This window comes from Mirounga leonina, unplaced genomic scaffold, assembly GCF_011800145.1.
Source record: "Mirounga leonina isolate KUSES-001 unplaced genomic scaffold, KU_Mleo_1.0 Mir_115, whole genome shotgun sequence".
NCBI classification, from domain to species: domain Eukaryota; kingdom Metazoa; phylum Chordata; class Mammalia; order Carnivora; family Phocidae; genus Mirounga; species Mirounga leonina.
Window position 1 is genome coordinate 16610080 of NW_023270268.1, and position 11982 is coordinate 16622061.

The 11982-nt window shown below is 42.5% G+C and overlaps 1 protein-coding gene across 1 annotated transcript; it reads right to left on the reverse strand.

Annotated features, from left to right (window-relative positions):
* Positions 1–1385: 1385 nt before the first annotated feature.
* On the reverse strand, positions 1386–2914 carry LOC117999772 (26S proteasome regulatory subunit 7-like). The gene is given in 3 exon segments (XM_034989124.1): positions 1386–1660; positions 1861–2100; positions 2103–2914. Coding segments are annotated over 3 exon segments (1260 nt in total). The 5' UTR covers positions 2863–2914; the 3' UTR covers positions 1386–1400.
* Positions 2915–11982: the final 9068 nt, after the last annotated feature.

Below are 11982 nucleotides of genomic sequence, written 5' to 3' on the forward strand. Positions count from 1 at the left end.
TCAGTAATTACATTCCTACTCCCACCGATGCCAAGTGATGAATTTACATTATATTTGCTACAAGTAAAAGATTGCAAACAATCCAAAAGTCCATCCATAGAAGACTAAGCTAAATTGTAATAGAACCAATGAGTAGAATCTAATGCCGTTTTAGAAATAAACAGCTCTCAGGAAAAAAAAATAGAAATAAACAGCTCTCTTTAGCATATTAGGAAAAGATCTGTACTCTTAAGTGCAAAAAAAGTGAAAGCAGAACAATGTGTATACAGTATATTGCCATTGTGAAGTATGAGCAAATACAGTAATAAATAGTAAAAACATTAAAGATATGTTCTGTGCTTGCTTGCTTTCTGGGAACATAGGTGAGGTCATTAAAAATAGGGAAGTGATAAGACTATTTTCTCTGTCTACACTTTTGTACTTTTTCAATTTTGTATCATGTGCAAAAATTTAAAAACAGTAATACCATGTAAATTATCTCTAAAGGAAGGCTTTGAATAAGCTTAAGAGAGATATCGAGAAAGAACACTGGGCTCATACTAAATGAAATTATCTTTCCATCTGATTATAAATCTAAAACATTGAGTCATTCATTAATATAATGGTTATAAATTCTTGTTTGTTGCTATAGCAATAACTACAAATTTGACTTTAAAATGCTTTTATTTGGGAGAAATTTCTATTCAATTACCAGGAATGTTATTTAATTTGAAACTGATTTTTTGCTATTTTAAACTATTTTAAAAAACCAAGCATGGCATTTTAAAGTTGAGGATTTGTTTTCCTATAATCTATGATTTTAAAAAAATCAGTCAATTCAGAGTATTACTTTTAAATGCTGGAAGTTTAGACAATAATTATACTAAAAACTAGATATGAGTCTTTGACACAAACTTTGAGAGCAGAAATAAATGATTTCTGCCAATAGGATTAATGGTAATTCGGCATACTTGGAGCAAGGCTTTCCCCTGGATAATCTCATTTAGACACATGTTCCTTTTCAAACTTCATTACACATAAATATTTCAAGGTCTCTTAAGCTTTTTGTTGTTGTTGTTGTTATCCTTTCTTTCTTACCCAAGATTTTTTACTTTGGTATCCATGCTGTGCCTTCTATCAACTTTATTTCCCGGTAACTTGAAATTTTCTGATTCACTTAGCAAAACCTCCAACATTGTAATACTAACAAGCTGAAGAATGTCATACAAAACAAAATGCCAAAACTCACACAGAGTAGGCAGGAAGACAAGCTGATATCACCATCTCTCCAAAGGGCCTTTTCTTTTCTTTTTTTTTACAATTTTGAAATGCTTTATTTTTGTGTGTGTAATGGTTATTAACAAGTCTAATAAAGTTAGGATTCCAATGAAAAGAGGTGTTTTCATGAAAGCCTTCAGGGATCAGTTGTATGTCATATAGAGGGGAGTAGCACTGAATTTGGCATAAGACTTAATGACCTTATTTACAGCCTCCAAGAAATCCTTTTCAGTAGCAATTTTTCGCTGTACTCTGATGGCAAACATACCAGCTTCTGTGCAGACGCTTCTAATCTCAGCACCCGTGCTCTTTGGACACAGTCGTGCTAACAACCCAAATCGGATATCTCTTTCAACACTCACTGAATGAGCGTGAATCTTAAAAATGTGAGTCCGGGGGGCGCCTGGGTGGCTCAGTTGGTTAAGCGACTGCCTTCGGCTCAGGTCATGATCCTGGAGTCCCGGGATCGAGTCCCGCATCGGGGCTCCCTGCTCTGCGGGGGGTCTGCTTCTCCCTCTGACTCTCCCCCCTCTCATGTGCTCTCTCTCTCTCTCAAATAAATAAATAAAATCTTAAAAAAAAAAAAAAAAGGGTGAGTCCGACCCTCTAGATCAGGTAAGCTAAATTCAATCTTTCTGTCCAATCTCCCTGGCCTCATCAGTGCTGGATCCAAAGTATCAGGTCGGTTAGTGGCCATCAGCACTTTAATGTTACCTCGAGGATCAAAATCGTCCAGCTGATTGATCAGTTCCAGCATCGTTCTCTGCACTTCATTGTCTCCTCCAGCACCATCATCAAAACGAGCCCCTCCAATAGCACCAATTTCATCAAAGAAGATAAGGCAGGCTTTTTTGTTCTGGCCATTTCAAAGAGCTCACGAACCATTCGAGCCCCCTCACCGACATACTTCTGTACAAGGTCAGATCCAGTAAGTCGAATGAAGCAAGCGTCAGTCCTGTTGGCAACTGCCTGGGCACAGAGGGTCTTGCCTGTACCCGGCGGACCAAAGAGCAGCACACCCTTGAGAGGATCAATGCCAAGGTTAAGTTTCTCAATCTGTTCCTTACAGCCACCCACATCACTGTATGTGACATCAGGTTTTTTTTCCACCTGCATCATGGTAACTGTTGGGTCAATCTTGGGAGGCAGCGGAATGTGAATCTGATATTTATTTCTGTCCACCCCAACTCTCATCCCTTCTTCAGTGTCAGTAGGTGCTACCTGATCACTGAGGTCCATCACAAACTTGGCAAACTGCTTCACATTGATAATGTACTTTGGGTCCTCTGAATCAGCATTGATTATCTTCGTACACCTCACAACCTGCAAAGGCTGTTCACTCTGCAGTGTTTGCTTATCTGCAGCCAAATCCCAGAGTGCTGGTGGGGCCAGGCCAGTATCAGATTCTTTAATACCAGTGAGCGCATTAATTTTCTTGAGAAGTTGCTGAATGTCATCTTCAACCTGCTTTATCTGCCTAGAGTAAGTGCTTTGACCATAAGTTTCCAGCAAGGCAATATCCCCCTCATCCAGAGCTCGGATGGGCTTGTCGTCCTTCTCATCTTCCTTGGTTTTCCACTGACTGGCACTGAGGTAATCCGGCATTTTAGGTGCTCCGAGTGCCTCAATTCCTTACTGATTACACAGCACCTCTGTCGCTTCCAAAGGGCCTTTTCTACCACAAAGGTCCCCATTGTCTCCTAAAGATCTAAAACTAACCATGGACTCCGAGCCTCAAATGTTTCTCTTTTAAATATAGCCAAATTCACTTAGAATTTTCTCCTGTGCCATTTAGCAAACATTAGTCAAGGGTCTAGATGACAGAGATTAGCATTAAAGATGGGAAAACAAATAAGTTCCAGTCCCAACCCGCCAGCAACTTAGAGACCAATAGGGAAGTCAAACATGTACACACATAATTATAATAAATTGTTATTTGGGCAGTAACAGAAATGTGTACACGGTAGAGGGCATGCAAATAAGGTGATTAATTCTGGAAGCAGAGGGAAGGTGCTTGCCTAGGACTGATGATGTGTGAATAGGTTTTAAAAGATGAGTAGAAATGTGTTCGGTGCTCAGTGCAGAAAAGCCCTGCCGGCAGCAAGCAGGAAACTGGGAAGCAGTCTGATGTGTCAGGGGAAATGCCAAGTAGTGATGCGCTGATGAAAAATAAACATGGCAGCTGGAGGTTGCAATGGCAGGCGTGAGAATAGGGGGTTAACTCCCCACAAGGTCTAGTATCCTACTTTCTCCTCACTGACCTTTGAAGTTGTGTTTCAGAGCCAGGAGAATTGTACAGAACCTGGGGAAATTCAGATGTGATATTTATAGGTAGCTGACAGGCTGTAAATTAATATACAAACATTCCTTGCAGCTTTGTCTACAGTTGTAAAGGGTAAACTAGATATTCATAATTTGGGGTCTGATTAAATAAAACATGATAGCTTCACATGATCCAGTAGCATGAGTTGTTTTTTTTTTTTTTAAAATAAGGCCCTGCTACGTGTATTAAAATGGATCTCATTCCAGTATAAAATACTCAGTGGAAAAACAAAAGACAAGAGGCTGATCAGGTATACACTGCCTTTTATGTGGTATTTGAAAATATATACATATTACCAGACTACGATCTTTTAAGCATGTAATGGTATCAGTTTTTAAAAAAAACAGCCCAGGAATTCATTTTCTTCCCCCATTCCCTTTCTTTCATCTGTGGAAATGAACAAGATAATACTAATCAGGACAGTGAGAGGAGAAGAGATAAAGCAGTTAAGAATTCATACTTAGAGGCACCGGGGTGGCTCAGGTGGTTAAGGTCTGACTCTTGGTTTAGGGTCAGGTCATGACCTCAGGGTCCTGGAATAGAGCCCTGCATTGGGCTCCATGCTCAGCAGGGAGTCTGCCTGAGGAGTCTCCCTCTCCCTCTACCCCCATTTGCACTCTCTCTTTCTCTCTCACACTCTCTCAAATAAATAATATTTGAGAGAGAGAGAGAGGGAGATAGCAAAAGAGAGCACAAGCAGGAGGGAGAGGGAGAAGCAGGCTCCCCGCTGAGCAGGGAACCCGATGTGGGGTTCGATCCCGGGACCCTGGGATCATGACCTGAGCCAAAGGCAGATGCTCAACCGACTGAGCCACCCAGGCATCTCATAAATAAATAAATCTTAAAAAAAAAATTCACACTCAATTGTAGATTGTCTCACAGAATTAAATATGTTCAACAAAAATACTACATATAACACTTCAGTTAGAGTTTGCACCAGCACACTGTACTTTTGATCAACAAATAAAATCTTATCTTTACTGCCTGGGTATACACACGTTTGTGGTGATGTTGGTGTAAGGGGGAAGAGGCATGGGGAATGTCAAGCTGGAAGACTATATGTCTCCTGAAACATGGAGACCCAGTCCTCCAAATATAAGAATCTAACATTAGGGAAGCAAGTCATTCTATTTAACAAAAGCCTGATGCTAATGGAGGACAAAATGAATAGTGTGGACATTTTTATAGATGCAGCAAGATGCTGTAGTCCTGTAGATGTCGACTGTGTTACAATTATTTCTGTCTTGGCTCATGTCATTTTGAATTTTGTGCTAGCAAAACATCCTAAAATTTGATATCTGTCATGTACCAAAAAGCTTGAGTCCACTGCGTAAAATCATCATCCTCGCTTTCCACACTAACACTTTTAGACATTTGACCTATCTTAAATTAATCATGAATATATTTGTACATATCCATGGAACTAAGCTGAATTTAAAGGAGGGAAAATGTGTGTTATGGGTGCAAGGACAGGACCTGACCACATAATACCCAGAAGTAATTTGCAAGTGCACCAAATTCAATGTCCAGAGCTCTGTAATCTGCTCTGAAGGAACCAAGAAAAGAAATATACTGTGCCCATCTCACAACTCTCCATTTCATAAAACACTGTTGTAAATGCTATGAAGAGTTATGGGCCAACACAACGTGGTCGGTTCCCCGTCTGTGCTTTGAGGTTGGAGAGCCAGGCTTTGTAGATGTGGAGAGGCGGGGCGGTGACTGAGGACACTGCCCCTGTCTTGGCCTGACAGGGCTCTTCCCAGGCTGTCAGGACGCCAGCTGGATCTGTGTGATCTTCAGCAGCAAGCTGTGGATGAAGTTCCTCCTGCGGTAGAAATCCTAGGTGCTAATGACCTCCCTCTCTTTGATTAGTTTCTTTCATTTCCAGGTTTCAGGAAACCTAGGGAATTTTTCCTGCTGTGACTCCTTTAAATACCAGTTCTTGCCCTAGTGGACTTCAGCATCCAGAAGGAGCCTAAGACACCACTCATTTGTCTCTTTATACCGCCCTTCATCTAATGGATTCCTCATTATAGACCTAAGTTTACTCTCTGAACCAATTTCTGTTCATGTCCTTGGCTTGAAGGTTCAATTGGCTGCCTCCCAGAGGTCCAGTTCTTATCTCTTCTGAGGTTAGGTGTGACCTAAACTAGGAAAGGTCAGGGCCTTTGTCTGCATGTCCCTAAGGCCGTACACACTTGAGTTTTCCCATGTAAACAATCCTTTTTCACTTGTTCAGCACTGTAGGCCATACAAGGACATGAAAGACCATTATACCTTGAGCTTCTAGTTTGCTGTTTAAGTTTTAAACTTATTTGACCATCCTCATATCTCAGTCCAGGCTGTTCATAAAGACAAATTTCAAACATGAAAAGGGGCTTTAGCTGACTGCCCCTGATTGAGTGCTTCAGAAAGCAGTCTCTAAGACAAAGATGAGCATGTGGGATGTTTATTACAGAATGCTTTTGGAATCAGCACCTATGGAATGGGAAGGAAGGAACAGGATTGGACAAAGGGAGAAGCTGGGCTGTGACACAGTCCCAATGAAAGGCTCAGTCAACTCAACCCAGTGGGCGCTCTGGAACTGTGAGGGCCCCTGAGCGTGGTTCTCAGTTGGGGTGAGTGGATGGAGACTTTATACTCCTGCCTTGGTCAGTCATTGAAAGAGAGCTGCCCAACCCCAAAGAGGACCGACAGCTGAGGGACATTCTGAGCAGCGCTATTGGCAGCTGGGAGAATAAGACCTTTATCAGCAAAGGGAGGTCTGAGCAGCAGCATGGCGTCTAAAACAGGGACCACACAGGACCCTTCCATTTCTCTTGACTCCCCATTGAGTTCATTCATTTCCGAACTCTGTTGCTTTCTCTCTTCTGGTTACAGACGTCCGTCTCTACCCCTGCCTCCCTCATGTCTGGCAACTCTCCACTGACCCCCAGCCCACATACGCCCTGCCTTTGACTTCTTGGACCTTGGCTCCCATCCCAGCTTTGACATCCTGGGGTCCTTTTCCTTTCTTGGGACCACAAAACACCCTCCTGCCAAAAGGGAAATTAGGTTTTGGATTCTGTGGCTCACCTAAGTCAAATTGTGGAAGGTAATAAAATACCTCCTCCACTGAGAAAACAATTCCTTCAGTCACTGAAAATAGGCGACTTCTTTCACTACATTTGGGGCTTAGAGTGAAGAAGGCAGGGAAAGGTCACGTATAGATTTTTAAAGTTCTTGGTACATAGCTCACACCAAGAGACCTACAATTTGGAGATTCTGAATATCAAATATTCCAAGAGTGAAATATAATTTAGGGACAGTCCTGAAAATCTGAACTATAAGTTATCAAGGGATGATTAACCAAGGTGAGAGAATTCACTGCAAGCCCAGGCAAAGAAAGCCTCCAGAAATGTATCTTTTCTTCTGAAAGGTCACCGGCTACTCTCTGTTACTATTTCTCCTCAAATTTACTAAGATAGGTTCAGTGTTTCAGCAAGTACAATCTTCTAGAAAAACGATGTGGCCACAGCTATCACAAACCCCATGAACTGGTTGGAACGGATCTAAAACATGGCTCTGTTGGGTTCAACAGTGCATCACTCTGGAAGTCAGAGATACTGTTATTAAGACTTAACTGTAAAGCTAGGAGAGAAAGCTACTCTACTAGAATGTAGTAGACATGAGGCATTTTGTGTAATACCAAACGCTTTACAGGCAACAATAGCATTGTACTATCAAAGCAAGTCCAAACACTCATGATCATGCTGATAATTTTAAATCATCCCCCCAAATCACTATTTTTTGTTATGTTTTTAACAGAGGAAAAAAAACAGAATATTTTATTTTTCTAAATCCCTATTTGGAGACATTAAAATAAAAGAAAATTTAAAACAAGAGGCAACTCTTAAAGGACAACTGGAAAACTGAATTTTGGGTGGAGGCTAGGGAAAAAAAGTATTCTGGAGTGTAAGCTGAAATGTGTGCCAGTTGCTAGGTAGACAAAGGTCTAGGGCTCCCAAAAGGAGATTCACTCCAAAGCCAGAAAGGGTGTGGAACCTAGTCCTACTGCAGGTAAGATGAACGGGAGCTCACATATGACTACCTGGCCTTTGGGCTCAATTCAGAAATGCTCGCTTGCTGTAACACAGGAGTGTCCAGATAGCCCCCGAGTTGACCAGGCACTGACAAAGGGATGGGAAACATGGATGGTCATGCACTTACTGGACAGGAATAACAGCCACATCTGGATCATGAAGCGGGCTTCTCAAACTAATTGAAATTTTGGTGGGAAAGGGTGTGATCAGGGATGAGAAGTATCCCCCCCAAACTACAAACCCCAGTCTTCATGCTCAAACTTACTCTAAGCTCAGATGGTTTTCCAAGGTTTCTTGGGTCTTTTCTCTACCTCAGGGAAGCCCCCCTTCCCACCTCAAGCAAGGAGAATGGCCTCAAGCAAGGAGAATAAGAAATTAGGGGTACTGTCATTCTATAAAGGTACTATTTGAATTGCTTTCATCTGCACTGATTTTCCAGTGCTAACAAATCCTTCTGCAGAGGGCATATCTACACTGGCAACTATAGGCTCTCAAGCTGGAAAAAGCATTGTTCTGCCTATTCAGAGGACTACTTTCTACAAGCCCTTTGAACCAATGCCCTGATTGCAATCCCCACTGCCACAATCACAGTGCAGGCTGCCACCAGCTTTCACTGGAATTAATGCTGAGCCTCCATTCCTGGTGAAAATTCTTTATGGTTTTCCCAATGCCTTCGAGATGAAATCCAAACTCACTTATAGGACGTGAGAAGCTTTCCCTTGAGTCTGTGCTGTAACTGTGCACTTATGTGTTGATTTTGCCATTTACTTGTGAATTTCCTGGGGAAACCACCATGCCTTGATTCCTTTTCATCTCAACGCCCTATCTCCTGAAACACTGAGTAGCAGCCTGGATTAATGCCCACAGAACAACTGGCAATCAGGCCAAGTTTCTGTGAATCCGTGGGCAAAAGGTGCTAAATGTTAGGATATAACATGATCCATTTTAGCCTCCAGAGAGTGAGCAAGTTACTTAACCTCACTGTAAGATGGCATGGCATTTACCTACGTTATAGGGTTCTTGTGAGGACTGAATGGGATCATGTGTGTGGAGGGCCTAGGTCACTGCCAACCCATGGTCTTTATTCAGTCCATTTGTTTCCTTCTCTTGGCTTCAGTTTATAATCTGTAAAATTAAAAAATTAAACTAGGTAATTTCTAACGTCCCTTCTGTCTCATAATGGGAGATTTTAGCACACCATTCTCAGTCACTGATAGGGAAAAAATGAAAATCAATAAAGATAGAGAAGAGTTGGACAACATAACAAAGTACATATAAATTCCATGAGGTGTCTGTGACCTAAGCGCTATCTGTAGAATACTGCACCCAACACCTGCAGGGTACACATTCCAAGAGCATGTAGAAAATTACCAAAACCGACCCTGTGTTGGGCTACAAATAGTATTATATATAGCAACAGAAAATGAATGGAATATGACCACATGAAGCAATATGGATGAGTCCTTTAAACACTAAGCTGATGAAAAAAGCCAGATATTTATATAAAGTTAACAAAACAAGCAAAATTTGTTTATGGCATTAGAGGTCTGGATAACGGTTACCTGGGAAAAGAGGGCATAGGGAAGGTGTCCGGGGTTCTATTTCTTGATCCGGATAGTGGTTAAATGGGTATGTTCACGCTGCATTAATTCATCAGGGCGTGCACTGATGATGCGTCAATAAAAGTATATCAATAACACACACACACACAAAGTATGGCTAACATGCCCAGCTAGATAGTGGTGAAGCTGGGATTAGAATCAGGTGTGCAGGACCTCGGCATCCTCAGGGCGTTTACAGGGCCTTTGAGTCTTGGTGGGCAGTGACTTCTGATGTCTGTACCTCAGCCCTGTACCTATTCTGAAAGCTCTTCTCAGCTTCTCAGGCTCTGCTCCCCTTCTCTAGAAGGCACCTTCCTCAAGGGGGAAAGAAGGCATCAACTTGGGGCTCATGTCCCTATGCCCGCTTTCAACTCAGGACGTTGTCTCTTTATGACTTCTCTGAAAAAGAACTGACTTGGTGACTATCTGTTTCATATTTCCAACAGATTATGTTATCAGTATTTCATCCAGTCTGAAGGTGTCTGCAACAATGTGTTCTACCATCATAAGAAGTAACAAGAAGAGCTGCCTGGGTGGCTCAGTCGGTTAAGCATCTGCCTCTTGATTTTGGCTCAGGTCATGATCTCAGAGCTGTGAGATCGAGCCCTGTGTCGGACTCTGTACTAGGCGTGAAGCCAAACTGTTGAAGATTCTCTCTCTCCCTCTCCTTCTGTCTCCCCACCCCCCAAAAAAGAAAGAAATGGCAAGAAAACTTACTCCATCTTTCTTATCCAGAGTTATGTCATCATTTTATAAATTATTCAACAAATATTAATTGGACACCGTCTATAATGCAGGTACTATTCTAGGATAGGTGCAGTAGTGAATAAGACCAAAAGACACAACTCTTATGGCATGTGCATCAACAGAATGAAAATAATAATTGTGTCTCCTTCACTGAGATTAAATTAGATAATGAGCATATTACACACAAGTTAATGCTTGGTACATAGGAAGTGTGAAATACATGTTAGTCATTATTTATGCCTTTTATAACTTAGACATCTCCAGCAGTGTTCCCAGCTCAAGAGGAGAAAACTGGACTCCATTTTAATCATCTGCTGTACATGAGCACAGAATTAAAGGAAAGAGAAGAAACAGGAAGATATTTTTAATTTGGACCATTTGGAGTACATAAACGATCAGAGCAATAAGACATCCTAATTCGACTCATAACAAATGATCCAGCTAGAAGCCCATGAAGACCCTTGTCCCTACCTCCCCGCAACTCTGCGGAAATCACGGAAGGCCAAGCTAGGTCTCTGGTTCCATGGGATGTAGGGCCACTTACTGATGACGAATGAAGAAACCCAGTGGGGTCATTCCTCCAGACCCTCCAGCTGTGAATTATAAGCACACTGCTCTAAAGGGGCAAGGCCCTGACTCGCCTTTATCAAATCACAGGGTTCTCTCCTTTGTTACCTCAACCTCCACTGTCTGCACTTTCTGAGCAGCCACCTGACCCCAGGGCACCTTTGTTTTATGTGAAAAAATAACTGTGCAAAGCTGGAGTGTGTGGCCATGTAAACTAGAGGATTATCACGGCTATAATTCAAAAGGGCTTTCCCGGCCTGCCCGCAGCCTGCTGTTCCAGGACGAGAACACGGTGCTGGGGTTTCCCTTCCCCTAGCAGCTGTGGCGTGTCCCCGGGAGGAAACGTGTCAGCACAGAGGTTGTGCGGGCTAAAAATACACCACCGGGTTTTCAAAATAGCAGTCAGAACGCTTTCCACAGCAACCTGTTCTGTCCATTTGATTCACCAAGGAAAATCCCTCCATGCCTGTGATTCTCCCCACAGCCCCCAGGTTCACTCAGGAAGCCAGGTCTTTGGATCAAATTTCTGAGCTCGGAAATACGCTACCAGCATAATCAGGTGAAAGGGACACCTGGAGAATTATCTACCAGACGTTAGCGAACAGTGTTCCAAGATTATAGATTTCAAATACTCAAGACAGAAGAGCAAATTTGCATTCATTTCCTCTCTCTTTGTAAATTCACCGCACATCCATTACTCACCACATCATGGAGACACAAAGACATAATTATAGTGAGTGGCTCCTCCCGAGAAAGATTCCCGTGAAAGCCACAACAACAAAAACAAAACACGAAGAAGAAAGACTGAAAAAGTTGAAATTCTTTGAGACCATACGCAATCTGAGAAAATTCTCTGCTGTCATTACAAGTGATGCATTGCTGTGCTGAAAATATCTATTTGGGATGATGAATGTGACTTGTCATGATCTGATTCAAGCAGCAACAGAATGGACTGCGTCCAGGATGTCCAACACCGCAAGAGGAGAATCCCAGGGTGGATCTGAGATTCTGGGAGGTTCCTTGAGGCAAGCAGCCAGAGGACAAGGCTAGTGGGGTCCAATACCTCTGTGGCTCCCTGACAGCAAGGACTGGGCCTTGACCATGCTGCCTCCCTGACATCTATATGATGCTCAGCTCAGGGCCCCTAATGTATGGGTTTGGAACAAAGAATGAATGAATGGTGGCAAGTGCTAGTGCCTGGGAGACCTAAAGCAGTTTCTCAACAGCAGCACTATGAAAAAACACACTGTTGTTATCATTTACATGACATACAGTACTCCGAATGCTCCAGCACTACCTCTGACACTTCTGATCCCGGATGTGGGAATTCTCCCCCACACCAGCTGGGTGTCCAGCAATGGAACTCAATTCTGACACTGTCTACCTAGAGACAGCACTGAATCCC